Raw genomic sequence first — 19,790 nt, 5'->3', positions numbered from 1 at the left:
TTCGGTTTAGTTAAAAAAAATAAAATTCGATTTGGTTAACAGTTAAAGGAAAAAAACAATTAATGAAATTTGGGTAATTCGGTTGGGTTAACGTGTTGACTATGATATGATAAAATTTGATTCCAGAATCGTTTGAGTTGTATTTTATGGATCAACTCTTCGTTTACACAATGTTATCGAGCTAGTTCTTGAAACATTATACCGTCAAATTGGTGCTTGAAAGCAACGGTGGTTCCAATAGACATCATTAAACTAAATTTTATTATATCTTAGTCAACAAGTTAATGTCTAACGAGGGTGATAGCCAATTTTTAACGAAAAAATATGAGTTTGGAACATATGAATACTCGAGTGTCCATTTTGTAACTTTTAATAGTCGATGGACTCAACAAAATATTACCTTATAGTCGAAGAACTATTTTATAACTTTTAATAGTCGAGAGACTTAATAAAATAATATCACATAGTCTAGAGACCATTTGTATATTTTACCCATTTACTTAAGGGTCATTCAACCTTCACGATTTAATAATAAATTTTAGGTTGAATTAAAATTACATACACATTTATTAATTTTATCCATTAGTTGGCCCTTAAAATTAGCATGTGAAGGAGCTAAGTAGGGCTGTAAACAAATCGAATTCAACTCAAAAACTAAAAAATTGAGCTCTATTCGGCTCAAAATTTGTGAGCCTAAAATTTTTCAGCTCGACTCGAACTTGAAACCATGAATTGAAGCTCGTAAAAGTTCGAAATGAAAAAAAAACTTAAAATTAACTCGATTGAAGCTCAAACTCGAACTCAAACCTGAACATTAAATAAATGAAAACATGGTAATATTCTTAATAATTTATTTTTAAAAAATAAAATCTTAATATATTATATTTTCGAGTTGCTCGTAAACTTTTCGAGTTAAGTATGAGGTAGCTTGTTTAAGCTCATTAAGAACTTGAGTCGAGCTCAAGTCTATTCGAATCGAGTATTTATTGAGCTTTGACGGAGTCAATCTCGAGTAGCTCACAATCTCGTCTCATTTACAACACTAACACTAGGTACGGATTGATCTCGTTCGACGTAGAATCTCCCCCTCTTTATTATAGAAATAGAAAAATGTAAAATTTAAAGGGCATTCCATGTAAATTCCAAAATTTTAGGTTATGAAAGTGACGTAGAACTTTCAAAAAGTCTGAATTTACCCCAAAAAGTTCATATTTTACTCAGTTTAGCCCTGAAATTTCAATCTGTCTAGTTTAATCCAAGTTTTCAAAAATTTAACCCGCACTTCAGGGTACGAAATTACTCTATAACAATTCTTACTTGAAAAAATTATCAATAAATAATTAAAATTACAATAAAACCCAGTTTCATTATCTATTAGAAATTATGGTACATAAAAAAACATAATTATTCAAATAGGTATCTATTTGAATTGATCAATACTGAAAATATACATTTAACTTGTCACTTATAACATTTCACATGAAATTTCATAGCCTCGCCGGTGCATCAATCAAAGCAATTAGAGCGCATGTTTTGCTCTATGCTCGATTATATTTGCGTTATTCATTGCATCTTTTATGGTTCGAATGAACTCGGCTTTAGTCCCGGGGTCCATAGTTTTAGACCCTTTCGAAAAAGTGCGTCTTTCATACTTGGTAATTCGGCAATCTGTTTCGTCTCATTTCCGTTACGATTCTCGTGATTATTTTAGTGAAAAATTCATCCTCTTGTTGTGGGGAAAACGTCAGGACGAAATGATCACCCATATCCTTCACGAGTCCTTTTTCGGAGGCTCCCTCGAGTTCTTCGGATATAATTTTTGTCGCTTCAGAAGGAAGTTGTATTACATCGTCTTTCGTGCCTTCAGCAACATCTCCCGCCGCAAACTGGATCGAGAGAATCAACGTCAACGAGAACGTAACGAGATCGATTTCTATCGTCTTCATCTTAAAACCCGAGCAACAACAATAACAAGTCTTTTCTTAAATGTGATGCAAAATGGGATGGAATTTAAGGAGTTTAAAACGACACATCTTTAACGAATTTAGTGGCTTATTTATTGGCATGGTGTCTAACAACCATACATGTATAAGATAAAGATAGCTCAACGTTTTCAAAGATTGTTGGGTTAACTTTTGTTGACCAACGTGAAAGATACCATACTATATTTAATTATTTAAACAATCAATGCAATGATATACATATAAATATAAAAAGCACGAACCAACTTACCTCAGTGATTAAAGGAATCATTATTGTTCTTAGAGGCTACGGGTTCGAGCACCAGCGATTCCAGCAGGGTGATTGAACGTCTATTGTCAAATTGTTGAGAGTATTTAGAACATATACTACTTTGTAACAACCTTAGCTTAATCAAATATATATATAAAGTACATAATTAATATTAGGCTCAATAAAAAAGAATAAAGTATATAAATGATTCATCGACTATAGGGTGTTACTTTGTTGAGTCTCTTGACTATAAAAGTTATAAATGATCCCTCGACTTTATGATGTTGCTTTATTGAGTTCTCCGACTATTAAAAGCTACAAAATGATTACCCGACTATTCATTATGTTCCAAATTTATCCATTTTCGTTAAAAATTGACGTCAGTCTGAGCTAGATGTTAATTTACTGTTTGAGATATGATAAAATTTGATCATAGAATTTCAAACGACTATCATATATCAGACAACAAATTAACATCCAGCTCAGACTGTCGTTAATTTTTAACGGAAAATGACGAGTTTGGAAAAAAATGAATAGTCGGGTGACCATTTTATAACTTTTAATAGTCAAAGGACTCAACAAGCACTATAGTCAAGAGACCATTTTATAACTTTTAATAGTCAGGGGACTCAATATAGTAGACCCAATAGTTGGGGGACCATTTATGTACTTTTCCCTTTAAAAAAATATCTAAATTATACTTTTTTTTTTCATTTTAGTATCTATTTTTTTCAATTCAATATAGGTGTTTAACAAACTTATAAAAGATTTGATAAATAAACTAATCGTAAATATAAACAAACCGAATAGTGAAAACACATCTGTTATTGTTGATTTATTTATTAAATAAACATGTAGAATTTATTTGTATTAATTATTTAAATTAATAAATAAATATATATAAATAATTGACGAACAATTCGTTGAACATTTATACGTAACAAGTTTTGTAATTAAATAAAACGGCAACGTTTATGTGAGTTAAACCAGAGGTTTATTAGACATTTGACACGTAGGTTAAGAATCATATTGGTGAGAGGGTTCTTTCGAACGGATGATAATTATGAATTGAACATCGAGTTTTCCTGCCTCCTGAGTTTTTTTTTCCCCTTCTTCTTAGCTGTTCTTCTGCTTTTTTCTATCGACGTAAAAGAACTTGGACGCGAGAAGAAATGCATGGAATCGCTTTTTGCAGATCGCGAGAATGCATGGAATTCGCTTTTTGCAGAACGCGAGAAATGATGGAATTCGTCTTTGCAAAACGCGACTTCTGACTCACTTTCTCTAAAACGTGAGAAATTCCTACTAGGCCATTAAGGGTTGTGATTTAAAAAGACAATGGCCCTTTCGTGTAGAGGGATATGTTAGAGTTTTGACATTTATTCACAATGGTTTGGGTTTTGCTTTTAACATGAATTGATTTGATTTCTAGAGGAAGAACAGTTAACCTGTCCCAAGTCAAATGGAGGACTGCAAGACCCTCCAAAGTTTGATCATCAAATCTTACCTTCATAGATTAAGTACATAGGCAATGAAGTTGGAGAAGAGATTTGGAGAAAAGAAGGGATATTTCACCAATTCCCTTCTTTCCACCACAGACAAAAACTCTAAGTAGACAACATCAAAAAGGAGTCTAAAGCAAAACATTCAGACGAGTTCTCATATTACTAAAACGAAAACTAACATACTGAGACACACCCAACCACTTTGAGAAGTTCTCAAACTCTGTGTAATCGCTGTCGGATATCATGGTCCGATACCATGCTTTGCCTGCTGCCTTAATTGCTGTCGCCTCCTCCTGAAACAAACATGGAGTCGATAACGTTAACATACCATTCATAAATCACACATTTACGACTTTATCCAAAACCACAACAGATTAGAATAGGGTAAAAGCAAAACAAAAACAACACCATCTTGTGCCAAAATTAATGCTCAACGTAAGGTAGAATCGATAATGCATAGCACTCATCGAATAACTCAAAGCAAATAGTACAAACTCGGACTAAATTATAGACATGAAGAACACACAACTCAAGAACATGTATAAGTAGCCAAATACAAGATATGCAAGTTCCTTATTGTCAAAAAGGCAACATATTAACGAACAAAACGTGTGGAACAAATTAATAGCCTCCTAGCTTCTACAAGCACTAGACTCATAAAAGACTAATCTCACAAGCATAACAACTTATACCGCAAATTAATCAAATTATTAAGTAGTAAAGAAAAAAAACGTAAAATTTAAGATGCAAAACACGTACAATCCATTCAAAATGTACTATAACACATGATTCTAAGACACAGAGAATTGCAATTAACTTCATTAAGAAAGCAGCAAAAAATCAAAACGAAACGTTAATACCTTAGTAATGGGTTTCCTCTTCTTGTCAAGCTTCCATTTTAGCCTTAACACGTTGTGCCTCAGCCAAAGAGACATCCTCTTGGCAGTCTTGGCATATGGGTCAACTTCAGCATAGCATTCAAGTTCTTAAGTGGGTTCTTCTTCATAGGCGCCCTCCTGATCTCCATCTTAATTGGCCTCACAAACGACTGAACCTCATCGGAGTTAATGATCCTACCCAGATCGGCATTCACCATCTTAGACCGGGGCAGTACATAGCCTTTCTTCTTCTCAGAAGGTTTATCGAATGAGCCGTAAATCGAGTCGAGTTTCTCGTACGCTGATTTGGTCCAAATAACGAACCTTCCAAGGTGACCACCAGGTGCCAGCTTCAACAGATTAAGCCTCTCAACGTTTGCAACCTCAACTCCAGGAATGTTACGGAATGCTTTAACGAGCTTAGCTCCCTCGGATCCGTAAACAATCAAAGGACCTTACGAGAAATGTACCTCCGGTTCCTCATTTTCCCTTTTCCGGGGCGGATTCCTTGGCTGTCCTTAGCCTTTTCCACAACAGGATATGCTCCAATCTGTTTCAAACCTTAATTGCACCCGATGTTTTCTCTACGCTCTCGACGGCATCAGAAATGACCAGCGGCATCTCCGGACAGCCTCAATGCGGTGGCCACGTGCCATGACGAGGAAGGGACAGCAGTAGCGGCGATGGCGGAGGCAACGGCGTAACGCTTCTGGTTAACATGATTTTCCGGTGCCAGCGGCGCCAGATCTTGGTAGGAGCGAACATGCGTCCGCCACGACACATGTTTCCGAAAGCACCTTGGCCTGCACGGTGAGTACCACCTCCAGGAACACGAGGAATACGCGAGACGGCACGTCCGGTACCCCAGGATTCAGCTGAGGTCTGGTGACCGGCGCGTTTGGAGACGGCATAGGGTTGACGGCTGTTTTTGGAGATGTTGTCGTGGACGAAGGTGACGATGTCGGGACGGATTGAGGCTTTCATGACATCGGCCAGAGGAACGGTTGGTGTAGCGTCGATAGCCATGTCGGACTCTATGGTTTGAACGGGACCAGGGGACGCGCTGCGGCGGCGGCCATTGTTCAGTGTTTGGGGATGACTGGTTCACTTATACTCTGTTTTTTTAGGAAATGGCCAATGAGCCTAATGTAAATCGTAAATAGCACTTTATGGGGGCAAAATGGGCCTAATAAGCCAAGCAGGTAAAAAAATTTGCTTATGAAGTCATCTCCAAAATTAATTTAAGATCTACGACAAATACTATAGTGCATGGTAAACTCGTCATGTCTACGTGATAAATTTTCAATAATATTTTTTTATTCAAACTCATCAAGTTAAGGTGACACATTTCAAAAAAGTATAATTTTTATTAGAATTTTGTCACATCAAAGTTTAAGTCACTATAACAATATTGTTATTCTCATTATAAAATATTTGATATATTGGGCTAAATAATTAACCAGCCTACGGTATTGGACCAATTCCGCCCTTTATGGACCATCATTGATAAAATTACTTTAAAAACCCTCAATTAATTGTAAATAAATTGATAAAGTAAATGGGGTTGAGATATTAATAAATTAAAGAGTTAATTATACCATATGTACCTAAACTAAAATTCTCTCTAAAATTATGACCATTCTAATTTCATTCTCAAATAATGAAAGCTAATTTCATTCTCAAATTATGCTTTCATTTTAAATTAGTCCAAAAACTTTTGAGCATAATCCCTAAACTATGCTTTCATTTTAATTTCACTTTTAAGAGGGTTAGGGTTCAATTCTCTTTTCTAAGAGGATTAGAGTTTAAATTTGAAGTTTCGAGATTACTAATCATTGACGATTGTCAAATATGGTGGTGAGATGAGGTCAAAAGTGACTGACAATATTAATGAACGACAACCAGTGATGAAAATTTTATAAAATTTAGAGATTAAATTAATATTTAATTAAAAAATTAAAAATTAAATTAATATTTTATCTAAATTTTAAATTAATGATTTATCTAAATTTCAAGTTCAAATTAAAAATTAATTATTTTTACTAACATGTCATGTTATCAAATTATGAGGAATTAATAGCTGTCACATAGGAAACAAACCGCAAAAATTTCAAAATAGATGACCAAAATAAGACAGTTAGAATAAAAATGGCCACCCACGTAATTACCCTTTAATTTAATTCCAGTGATATTTTCGTTCACTAAATTAATTCATGGAATAACACGAAAACAATTGGCTCATAAACGTTCAGTAACGATTGAAGATACCTGCCTTTAATTCAATCCACAGCCAAAGAAAAATATCCATGGCAGAACATCAATCTGAACCCACCACAACTGAAACCTCACTTCCTTAGCCAAATAATGAAAGATTTCGTCGTCATCCTTGGCAGTTCCTCCGTTCCCAACTCTCCAACGCCGCCCAATCTTCGCCACCGCCACCACCACTCTTCAGCGAACAAGATCATCTCATCTTTCCACAAGCTTTCTCCTCCCGAAAAACAACGTCAACCCATCTCTTCTTCAGTCCCTACCACCGTCCATTCTCGTCAACACCCTTACGCTCCCCTCTCCTCCACCGTCCGATGGGACCCCACTTCCCGACGCGGCTTCCCGCTCAAGTATTACGCGGACCTCGCCTCGAAGCTGGCGGAGGATGGCCGTCTCGAGGACTTTGCAATGACGGCGGAGATGGTCGTTGCTTCGGGTGTTGATGCTTGCGTTTTGCTTCTATGTTGAGTGTTGAGCTTGTTTCTAAGGGGTTGCTTTGAGTGTTCGTGAAGGGAAAGTTAAAAGCGTCGTTGAAGTGTTTAAGAAAGTTGAGAAGCTTGGGGTTGCTCCTTTGAAGTTGGTTAATGGGATTGATTTGGATTCTATGAAAAAGGAATTTCAAAGGATTTTGGGTTCTGGTGAAGTGGAGGAAGCTGTCGACTTGTTGGAGGCTCTAAGAGGTAACCCTTAACCAAGCAATGTGAAGTTTTTGGTTGCATTGCGTTTATCACGATTGCGACCATTGCAGGTATCGCAGCCATGCAATAACGGTTCACGGACCGGATTACTGACTATAGGTGTACTGTCCATATAGTTACTCTGTGTTTTACAGGTTCTTTGCATTGCTTGACAGATGTTTTTGTGATTTAGGTTTTCAATTCACAATCAAGGAATTAGTGAACCCATCACACATTGTAAAAATCTGTGTTGATAAGAGAAACCCAAATCTGGCAGTAAGGTACGAGTTTTTGCTTCCTTTATGTTTGTTCCCTGTAATTCTCAACTTTATCAAAGCTAATAAAACAACACTCGAGTGTACTAGCTTCAATGATTTCAGAAACCAACTTTGCTAATCCTTAGAATATTTGCATTGTAGGTATGCTTGCCTACTGCCACATGCACAATAATGTTCTGTAGCATTATATGTGAATTTGGAAAGAAGAGGGATTTGCATCTGCATTGACAGCATATGAAGCGTCTAAGAACATGAGCGGTCCTAATATGTATCTATACCGTGCTATAATCGACACTTGTGGTCTCTGCGGTGATTACATGAAATCTAGAAATATCTACCAGGTATTCGCTTGCCTGCATACGGAAACTGTATGAATTTTTATTCCAAGTGTCTCATTTGTTTGTGGTTTCTGCCTTAAGGGCAACAAAATGATTCTAACTCTTATTGCTGCTAATGTGATTGAAACCGGCATGATTCAATATGTATGCAGTATGGACAGTTTGATCATCATGTATTCAGATTTAAATGCTTTTCATGTAAAATCCCTTGTTTTGTTTCATTTCTAGACTTTGATCTTCTGATGAGTTTTGGCTTACTTTTATGAGTACTATTGCAGGAGGACATAGTCAATCAAAGGATCACTCCTAATATATATGTATTCAACGGTCTGATGAATGTCAATGCTCATGATCTGGGATACACATTAGATGTTTACAAGGACATGCAAGTATGCTGTCTCCTTCTCTTTTCTGCATTTTATTAAATCTATTTCATGTATAGTACTAAGCATTCTAAGCTAACTCTCAAATAGGGTATTTTGAGATTTCTAATTTCTCTGTAATACCAACTGTTTGCTCAAAATTCTGATGCATGACTCGAATACTTTTCGTGCCACATGTTTTGCAGAAGGTACAATACATATATAAAATTTAATGGAAAGTGTTGATACACGTCTAAGTGTTGTATATTTGATGATCTAGTATGAAAAATTGTGGTGGAGATAAACTTTTCCCATTTAAATATTCCATACTACTACAGCACATGAAAATTTATACTGCATCATCTATATTTGCAAAGATAAGACATTAGTTTGTGTTCCTTGTTCAGAATCTTGGTATCACAGCAGATACGGTATCTTATAACATCCTTTTAAAGGCATGCTGGCTGGCTCAAAGAATTGATTTGGCACAAGATATTTACAATGAAGTGAAGCATCTAGAGTCAACAGGATGTTGAAGTTGGATGCCTTTACTTACTGCACGATCGTTAAGGTACTTCTTGTACATTACTCAGACTGAGGTGTGAGTCGGACACGGATATTTGTCCACATGGTTATTTCAATCTTTTATTAGTTTTTTATGTATTTGGCGGATCATATCCCTCTACCCATCTCCGAAAATGTTTTGGACGTAGATGCTTACAGAAAACAAAGTCGATGCAACATAGCTTGTTGACTTTCCAAGAAACAATTTCCTTTTCTATGACCTGTTCAATGAACCTTTTATGGTATATTTTCTCTTAATAATGTATGCATTAGGTCTTTGCAGATGCAAGGTTATGGCAAAAGGCACTGAAATTAAAGAAGATATGGTATCAGCTGGGGTTACCCCTAACACAATTACATGGTCATCATTGATCAACTCATGTGCCAATGCAGGTCTAATTCACAATGTTGTTCTGCTACATGCCTGTGTCGAGGCTAGCCAGTATGACCGGGCATTTCGCCTTTTCCGCTCCTGGATGGAGACCAGGAGGGCAATATAGATAATATGTTAAAGCAAGTAAAAGACGAGACTTCAGTGTCTACTGCGTTAAACCACATAACTAATTCACATCATCAAAGTTTTGTGAAAAAGTTTTCTTTCAAACCTACTACGGCAACATATAATATTTTAATGAAGGCATGTTGTACTGACTACTATCGTGCAAAAGTGTTAATGGATGAGATGAAGTCTCTAGGCCTTTCACCAAATCATGTAAGCTGGACGACTTTGATCAAATCATGTAAGCTGGACGACTTTGATCAATATATGTGGAGGTTCAGGCAATGTAGAAGGTGCAGTTCAGGTTAGGTATCCTTTCATAAAGAAATTTTATCTTATTTTCCTCTTCCATTTATGTTGTTTCTCCAACACCAGTACATTATTGCTTCATGTTGTATCTTTTAGGATCCAGATGTTACTTTGTTACTGCATATTAGTTCACAGATTCCTGACATTGGCGCTAGTCCAGTATTTTCTGTTGGCAGAAGTTCAATGCAACTAGATACTTTCTCTGATGATGGTTTGTTCTTTTCAGTGCAGATCTTGAAAACAATGCATATGACTGGAATTAAACCGGATGTTGTTGCATACACAACAGCAATCAAGGTACAAAGCTGTTTCACATATGCAATAAACTTGTTTGTTCTATGATTGCTGCCTTAGATATGTCAATGCTATATTGTGTCACATAATCTCAAATCGGTTGTTGTTGGATGTTGATATTTCTGCCCTAGGTTTGTGTGGTAGGGAAAAGGTTGAAGTTAGCTTTTTCATTATTTGAAGAAATGAAGAGATATCGTGTTCAGCCTAATTTGGTAAGTGATATGTAACAACGCCTATCAGTTCTTCATTTTTTTACAAATTAAAAAGATTGAAAGAATGCCTAAATCATCTGGCTAACTGTCAGCTCATGAGTTCACCTTGTATAATACGTAAAGGGCAGTGTCAAAGATCTCATCAAAATGCTACAATTCTTCTTTCATGTTTCAAGCACTACAATCTTTCTTATATGATGCTCGATAAAGAAACATGGAAGTTGGCACTTTTGATTATATGTAGTACCGTTCGGGTACATCCAGTTAATAAATCTTGAGCTTGTTTTTACAGGTAACATATAATACACTTTTGAGAGCCCGTAGCAAATACGGTTCCTTGCATGAAGTACAGCAGTGCCTAGCTGTGTATCAGGAAATGCGGAAAGCAGGGTATGTTAGCATTTGCTCTGAACTCCTTTTTCTGCATGTGTAGGTGGTAAATTGCAGATTGCCTTGAAAACTCCTGTGTTTCATAGAGAACATCATTCAATGGTGCTTGCCATATTTTCTGGACCTAATGGGTTCTTGACTTTTAAAAATTTTCACTGAATTTTTTTATATGATACTGGGGATTCAGAAGAGTTTTTTAATGTTAGTCTAAGCCTATGTTAATTTGGATTTAGGTGTGAGATGTGTGTGTCCAAACAGAGATGTTTTCAAGTTTTTAAAGTTTTCCAGGCATTTGGAGGATATTTGAGGATCATATCTCCATACCTATGTTCAAATATAGTTCGAATAAGAGTTCTGGACATGGGTTTATCAAAAGAAATGAAGAGCAATACCAACACAGGCCTAGATTGTGGCTTGGGTAAAAAGATGCTTATTTTTGAAATTTTTTCAAAAATATAACAAAAAATAGGATACTTAATTCAATAAAATAAAAGTTCCTTTATTGAAGCTATGGAATAGATTCATTCATCGTTGCTATTCCAATATTTCTATGCAAACCAATGATAAGATTCAGTCTCTAAGGGGTATCTATTGCAGGTACGAATCCAATGACATTTATCTCAGGGAACTCATTGAAGAATGGTGTGAAGGTGTAATAAAAGAAAACAACCAGAAACAAGAAGAGTTAAGTGCCTGCAAAAGATCTGGCCTGGAGAGACCTCACGGTCTACTGCTTGAAAAGATTGCAGTGCACCTGCAGATGAGTACAGCAGAAAGCCCGGCTATTGACCTTCGCGGACTTACAAAGGTATGATTGATCACTGTTAAATGCTATTGCAAAATGAAGAACAATTGATGTGAATGTTTCCAGTAGAGTAGATATCACATTTAGACCCTATGCTTCAAGTAATTCTTAATGTGGTATTTTACTTTTAACATGAGCAATTTGATCTGTATCGACCATTCGGGCGTGAATTGGGTTGATAAGATTAATACCAACAAATTAGATGATGACATGACATTCAACCAATCAAATAATGACGTGACAATATTTTCCATGTCATTATTGAAAATCATCTTGAGCTACACATTTGACATCCACGTGTAATATACATGACCATGACATGGCACCTACGTGAATTTTTTGGAAAACCAAAAATTCAGCAATAGATTAAAAGTTATTAGAAACCGTCTTCTCCAAATGTTTTCCACCTTATTGTCTCTCTGTGCTTAAAAACATCCATCGTGGCTGTTCATTCCCATTTTCCCATCACCCAATTTTCTTTCTTAATCGAATCATCCAGAGAACAAACAACTAAAGGACCAAAGGGAATAAACTAAGAAGAAGGTTCTTTGGCGGTTTTTTCTCATGCCTTTTTTCATGATGTAACGAGTAGATTTCAAGTGTGTAACTCGAGATGGTTTTTAGTATGTAGTTTGTAAGTAATTGGTTGATTTCCATGTCATCATTTTCATTTAGAAATATCAAGTAGATGAACTAAATTGACATAATAATCATATATGACTACCACATTGCAAATTTTAGAAGTGCCTCTTTAAAAAGGATCATAAGGTATAATGAAAACCAAAGATATCATTGTACATTTTCTACATAAATGTCTGTTTGATTGAACCAATATTCATCTTAAATAGTTTAGAGGCCTTGAACGATCTTTTCATGATTTTTACTTTCTTGAGACCTGATTAGATCTCTCAAGAGAATCTGTGTAATGCCTACTGACAGGTTGAAGCTCGGATAGTTGTTCTTGCTGTTTTACGAATGATCAAAGAGAACTACATCCAAGGTAGAAAATATCTTCACTAGCTTGCTTTGACCAGTTCAAACATTGTATACCTTTTCTACCAGGCAGATTAATACCACACATATGAATGCATCAGACACGTAAAGCTAAATCCACAATTAAATAGTCTAATCTTCGAAGTGACATATTTTGATGTTTCTCGATAAATTCTATTGCAGGACATTCAGTAAAAGATGATATGTTGATAATCCTAGGAGTGAGTGAAAGGCATGAGCAAGCAGTCAATGTAATATCTGGGGTAAAAGGTGCAGTAATGAAACTTCTGCAGGATGAATTGGGGCTTGAGGTACTATCAGTTGAACCTCGAGTTAAAAAGGATAGATGGGTAGATTTGAAGGCTCCTATTGATGCAAATACAGTTTTATTAGAAACAGCTGAAAAGAACAAATTTTCACCAAAGCCCTTATCTTCTACCAGGAGACCTGTGATTCTGCAAAGGTTAAAAGTTACAAGGAAGTCATTGAATCGTTGGCTCCGGCGAAGGGCAGATTTTATTACTTGAGATGTTTATGTATTAACCTCAATTTTGTGCATTATTTTTATACAATAATTTTTAAAATAGATCTAAAAGGGAACAAGAAAGTCACTGTACAAGTGTTGTAAGATTGAAGATGAGATCAACTGTATAGAAGTTGTATGACCAAATTTAACTCAAAAATTCATGAAATAGAATGAGGTTATTTTATTTGCACCTACAGACAATTCTATTTCTATCGTTTGGTCGCATATTAATATTTTCTTCCTCTATAAAGCATGCATTTTCTATAATATGAGCAGCTGATGTCTTGAGAAAGATAACTGAGAAACACAAGTTGTATCAAGCGGGATATTGATGGTAGCTGCAATGGTAACCTATAGTCCTAACCCTAAAATTTAGCCTTTTCAAATGCATATGATTTCTTACAAATTGTTACCTTCCACAATTTCCTGCATATGGAAGTTGTGATCAGGGTTTTAAAAAACGGTCCGCGATCGTGATATAGCGGTTTCGTCGCTGTTCGAGTTACCCGCGACGGCCGCAATCACGGTAAATTCGAAATAACCGAAACCGCGACCGCGATTTAAAACCCTGGTTGTGAATGCTACTAATCCATACCAGTAAATGAATAACTGAAAGTAGATGAAATCCAAAGATTGCCATCATTAAGAAAATAAACATTGAACAAATTTCCAAGTTCTCATACATAAATGTTAAAACAACAAATCGCACATGCTTGGATCTTACCAAACCCACTCAAAGCCAGTTCTGTTGCTGCAACTTCAATGGCAAGTAAAACTCAGACAAATATTGAAACCCGAACGAACTCAATGCATTAAAAACAATCATCGAGAAATTCTTCAAGAATTTCCAACCTTTATCTAGCATCCTTCAAATTTTCGTGAAATTTCAGTTCGATTCAATTATTCGATTTCTATACCGAACTTTATTGCTTTATAGTTTTTAACACAAATCCCGTACCGGAATCTGATTACCATGAAAATTATTGTTTTAAGCCCAACTGTTCATTACGCGTTAAAATATAAAACTTTTTAAAATTATTTTTGGTCTCTAAACTTTTATAAGTTTTATACCTTAACCACCAAACTTTCAAAACTTACATTTTAATCAAAATTTGAGGTATTACAGAGGAGAGTGTGGGAGATGGGACAAGGAGAGAGAGAGAGGGGCGTGAAGGAAGGAGGCGGTGAGAGAGAGAAGGGCTAGGGGAGATGGGTTGAAGGTAGGGATGGCAAATGGGCGGGTCGGGTGCGGATACCTCCTCCCCCATCCCCATACCCAACTAATATTTTTCAATCCACTACCCGTCCACCACCCATGATGGGTATAAATTTTTAAATCCACACCCGCCCACATGGGTACATTCTCAAATCCATCCCCACACCCACTACCCACTAGCGACGTACCCGTCTAGACCCGCCTGACAGCAAACTTAAGTTATACATAAGCAACAAACATAAAAAAAACATGTCCATTAAGAAACATAATAAAATAATCCAAGGATTATCTAAGTTAAGTGTTAATATAGATCTTAAAATACATAAAACACCATAATAAATGACATAATTAAAGTCTATAAACATAAATGACAAACACATAATATTTTTGTTCTTTGGCACAACATTCTAAAATTCCAGGCAATATTTGTGACATATAATACTCCAGTATTACAATCATCATTCTCTATTTCCTCAAACTGAGAGCGCTCCAATTTAAATTCACTACTACCTACATATATAATAGAAAGTAAAACTAATATAAGTTAGTAACTAAACTTTAATAAGATAATTAAGCACAATTTGACAAATAATATAAACTAAATAATAATATTACCTTTAATATCGGCCCAAAGCCAATTTTGAGCATACATTAATGCTTCAATTGTCTCCGGAAGTAGTCGACTACGATAAGGACCAATTACTCTTCCACCTATACTGAATGCAGATTTTGATGGGACAGTGGAGGCAGGAATGCCCAAAATATCCTTTGTTATTTGTTGGAGAGTTAGATAAATTACATGTTATATCTTATACAATATTAGAATTTATAAATTAGTCTATAAAATTACACCTAAATTCATAATGGTCCTAAAATTAATAAATATTTAGCTATACGGGCGGATGCGGGTAATGTCTCAAACCCATTACCCGCCCACCACCCGCGACGGGTACCACATTCTAAATCCACACCCGCCCACTATCCGCTAAATTATACCCATCCCCGCCCCAATTGGAGCGGATGCGGTGCAGAATCCACGAAACTGTATCCGTTTACCATCCCTAGTTGAAGGGAATTTTTAAAATATAATAATTTATTTTTAAGTTTTCTTTAAAATAAAATCTTTAAAATTATTAAAATATAACACATATCATTTAATGAATTAACGGTCGTTACATTCAGAATATTTAAAATAATAACATTTATAAAGTTAGTCACTTGAATTGAATTTACCGAAAAAATATGTAGCACCTAAATATGAAAAGTGACAGAGCACTTATTTTTATATTAAGAGTTTGTTGTTTCACAGTAAAAAAATTTTGAAAAATGAATTTTGAAAAATGAATTTTGAAAAATGAATTACATTTGTTGGTAAATATTTATGAAAATCATTTTACGGTGTTTGGATAATGTTTTGTAAACTATTTTTTACTAGATGGTATTTTTAGAAATTAATTATTATAAATATCAAATAAAATAAATCATATTATTAACTAAAAATATTATTATTTTTAAAATATTAATATTTTATTTAATATTATTTACATCAATATTATTATTAAAATATTATATCTACAATTTTATTAAATAAAAATATTAAAAATATTATATTTTATAAAAATATAATTATTATAAATTATATTAATTATTTGTTAAAATAATAATAATCTATTATTAATTATATTAAAATGATAATACTATTAAAATATTAAAAACTATGTTCTTATAATGAAAATATTATATTTTATTTTAAAGATTATATTTTAAATATTAAATAATTCAATTACTTTTATGAAATTATTAAATAATATTAATTTTATTAATAATTTATTATATTTTATTAAGATAAAAAATATAATATTATATATTATAATAATATAATTATAATATTAAAAATATAGTATTATACTATTAAAATTATCAATAAATATATTTTATTAATTAATATTTTTATAAAAATAATAATAAAATAGTATATTAATATTAAACATATAAAATAATAATATTTTAAATTTAGATGTTTTGAAGTGAAAAGTTCGTGAAATGATTTACGAAAAATGAGACTACGTTCTAGAAAATAGAAAAAAAAATTAATTGACTAAGAAAATAAATTATATTGATCATATATCTTCATCCAAATGACATTGATGGTAAAAAAAATTATTGTTATTAGTTGAAGTCCCAGATTCTAACATTAAAAATATTATAAATATTTAATATTAAATAATTAAGAATTATTTTTAAACAATATTATATTGTATTTATCTATATTAAACACTAAAAAGTTAGAAAAACCATACGGAAAAGTAGAAGTTGCGCTTCAACTGTAACCGTTGGATGTTTAACGGGAAACGGTACTCATACGTGGCAAGTTATTAGCCTTTCATAGTCAAAACAAAGTCACGAGCATCACCTTTCACCATTCCACGTCAGCAAAAGTGCAACCCGATTCTCCTTCAATTGTCAACGCTAGAAAAAAGAGAAAGATCCATAGAAATTGGAAAATTAGGGTTTCGAGGACAAAAGAAAAGTATTCGAAAACTCGCTATCGAGCTCAGTGAACCATATTCCATCCCTTTCGATGGCGGCTATCACTCGCTTCTTGAAACCCTCGGCTATCTCTCACGTAAGGAGATGCTTGTATTCTGCTTCGGCTGTCGCTGCTGAATCTAATCCACGCGCGCCCTCTCCCTTCGGTGACTACAAGATCACGCGACAAGATCCGAGCAAGAGGAACGTGCAGTGGGTGTTTCTCGGATCTCCAGGCGTCGGTAAAGGAACCTACGCCAGTCGCCTCTCGAATCTCCTTGGCGTCCCTCACATCGCCACTGGCGATCTTGTCCGTGAAGAACTCGCCTCCTCTGGACCAATCGCCAAACAAGTTCGTACTTTTTTCGCTGATCAAACTTTTAGATCTGTTTAGAATCCGTTGTTTATGTAAATTTTCCCACTGAGATCTGTTAACACCATTACGAGTTTATGAAATTAATTAATTATTAAGAGTTTGCTATAATAGCCTATATTTTCTAACGAAATTGTTACTTCATTGCTCGGTTACAGCTAACGGAGATTGTGAACCAAGGAAAATTGGTTTCGGATGAAATTATAATAAGTTTATTATCAAAAAGACTTCAAGCTGGGGAGGCTAAAGGTGAATCGGGATTTATTCTTGATGGATTTCCTCGAACCATAAATCAAGCAGTAAGAATTTAATTCTACCAGTTTGTCCAGATTTCTATTTCTGCTCTATGTCGCTGGCTTAATAGTTTTTTTTCATTTAGGAAATATTGGAAGGAGTAACGGATATTGATTTAGTGGTGAATTTGAGACTTCCGGAGAGTGTTTTGATTGAGAAATGTCTTGGTAGAAGAATTTGTGGTCAGTGCGGGAAAAATTTCAATGTGGCTTCAATTAATGTGAAGGGTCTGAACGGCTGCCGCGGAATTAGTATGGCTCCTCTTCTTCCTCCATCAAGTTGTATGTCAAAGCTTGTAACTAGATCGGATGATACTGAAGAAGTGGTGAAAGAGAGACTCCGGATATACAATGAAAAGGTATGGTTTGTTCTCTAATATTGCACCGTGTAAATGTTAGTCAAACATGAAAAATTTCTTGAAATCTACATGCCAAATGATATAGATAGAACTTGGAATGATTTTCTTCTCCTATGAAATGGGAACTTTGTTTTCTTTGTATGTAGCACACCTTCTCTGCAGATTAATTGCAAGTTCTTTCTGCTAAAATTTTTATAACCTTTGTATTTACTGCGCAGGAGTAAATTAAAGGCTTAAAGATAAACGAGCCTATAAATTAAAACTAACTAATCATCCAAGCTTGTATTGTATTGTTACTATAATTAAGCCCTTAAATACATTTTCACCTAATTGAACCCTAAGTAAGGTGCATGAACCAGCTTATCTCAGTGGTTAAAGGAATCGTTGTTGTTCTGAGAGGTCATGGGTTCGAGCACCAACAACTCCAGTAGAGTAATTGAACTTTCATTGTCAAATGGTTGAGAGTATTTAGAACATATACTAATTTGTAATTACCTTAGCTTAATCAAAAAAAGAAGTAAGAACCCTGAGTTAGCTTAATCAAAAAAAGAAGTAAGAACCCTGAGTTAGGCGAAAATTGGTGAAAGACATCATCGGTTTCCATCCAATCGCTCAATTTTGTGACAATAGGTATTTGGGTCCTCAGTGAATTAGAATAAATGGTTTAGAGGTTAATTGATGGTCATAAAATGCTAGCAGCCTGGATGATTATTGAATTTTAGTTTAGGAGATTTTTACCTTTGTTTTGAGATAGGGTGGGGTGGGAATCAAGATGCTCATACGGTGCCCATACAAAATGAAAGTTTGCATTTTCAGATTCTCTTTACTGCTGATATACTTTCTTCGTTCACCATTAACATTTGTCGGTGTCCAATTTTGCTGACAGAGTCAGCCTTTGGAGGACTACTACAGCAATCAAGGGAAGTTGATGGAATTTGATTTACCAGGAGGCATCCCTGAATCTTGGCCAAAGTTGCTGGAGGCTCTCAACCTCGACGAGTTTGATGAAAGGCAGTCTGTTGCAGCATAAGGTATTACAGACTACTGTAGTTTTATAGGCAAGTCTCGTATTCTTTGCATGCTGGAGTAGCATGCTTATCGATTTTGCATTCACAAGCTAAAGATACTTGTTATCCTTTTGCAAAGAAACGCTTTGAAAACTTTTCCTTGGCCAGATTATTATATATTTGCTTACAAAGGAGAATATGCTGTATCGTAATTTGAGACAGAAACAAAGGGAAGGTTTTGTGAGAGATTTTCATATCCCTTTCAGAAATAATACTTCCACAATGGTGAAATCATTGTGGAAACTATATTTTCTTGCTGCAAACTATAGTTGTGATATAAGTACAACTTCATCGTTCATCTTTCGACTCTTGGATCTCTTATGATCGGAAAGCTGAAATTGTGGCAAGTATGCTTGAAGAAGTTGCTCTGATTGTCAATTTGACACATCCGATTTTTTAAAGTTAAAAAGTTAGCAACTTGTGGTTTTATTTTCCTTCATTTTCCCCCTTTCCCCCCTCTTTATTTCTTCTTTTCTCTCGTTTCTCATTCTCTTGTTATTCATGTTCATCTAAACCCAGAATTCTAAAGGTTGCCCAAAATCCGGCAACCAACAATTACCCCAATCGTTGCTTGCCAACCACTAGTCATTAGTCATACATGTTCATCTAAACCCAGAATTCTAAAGGTTGCCCAAAATCCGGCAACCAACAATTACCCCAATCGTTGCTTGCCAACCACTAGTCATTAGTCATAGGGGTGTTCAATCAGTTGGTTCGGTTAATTGACTGAACTGAACCGGAATCTTGGGGTATGTGTAGGAATTTACATATTGTCCAAGCCCAGAGATGGTAATATATCAAATACATATATTTATAACTT

At 34.9% G+C, this 19,790-nt stretch overlaps 1 protein-coding gene and 2 pseudogenes across 1 annotated transcript; 2 read left to right on the top strand and 1 right to left on the bottom strand.

Moving 5' to 3' along the window:
* Positions 1–3,720: 3,720 nt before the first annotated feature.
* Positions 3,721–5,694, bottom strand: LOC120143069 (annotated as a pseudogene).
* Positions 5,695–6,873: 1,179 nt separating this feature from the next.
* Positions 6,874–13,325, top strand: LOC120142966 (annotated as a pseudogene).
* A 3,530-nt stretch (positions 13,326–16,855) lies between these two features.
* LOC120143031 (adenylate kinase 1, chloroplastic-like) lies at positions 16,856–19,093 on the top strand. The gene is made up of 4 exons (XM_039157457.1): positions 16,856–17,230; positions 17,410–17,550; positions 17,631–17,903; positions 18,790–19,093. Exons 1-4 carry the CDS (start codon positions 16,931–16,933, stop codon positions 18,931–18,933), a joined length of 858 nt encoding a protein of 285 aa, XP_039013388.1. The 5' UTR covers positions 16,856–16,930; the 3' UTR covers positions 18,934–19,093.
* The last annotated feature ends 697 nt before the right edge of the window (positions 19,094–19,790 follow it).

The sequence above is a fragment of the Hibiscus syriacus genome, unplaced genomic scaffold (assembly GCF_006381635.1).
Source record: "Hibiscus syriacus cultivar Baekdansim isolate YM2019G1 unplaced genomic scaffold, ASM638163v2 tig00110833_pilon, whole genome shotgun sequence".
Lineage (NCBI taxonomy): Eukaryota > Viridiplantae > Streptophyta > Magnoliopsida > Malvales > Malvaceae > Hibiscus > Hibiscus syriacus.
This window is presented reverse-complemented; position numbering and strand designations above follow the sequence as displayed.

What these genes read in the sequence shown, in the direction of transcription:
- LOC120143031 (XM_039157457.1), top strand. Translation starts at nt 16,931, where the DNA reads ATGGCGGCTATCACTCGCTTCTTGAAACCCTCGGCTATCTCTCACGTA. An exon ending in CTGGACCAATCGCCAAACAA is followed by an intron (nt 17,231 to 17,409) that starts GTTCGTACTTTT and finishes GCTCGGTTACAG; the next exon opens with CTAACGGAGATTGTGAACCA. An exon ending in TCCGGATATACAATGAAAAG is followed by an intron (nt 17,904 to 18,789) that starts GTATGGTTTGTT and finishes TTTTGCTGACAG; the next exon opens with AGTCAGCCTTTGGAGGACTA.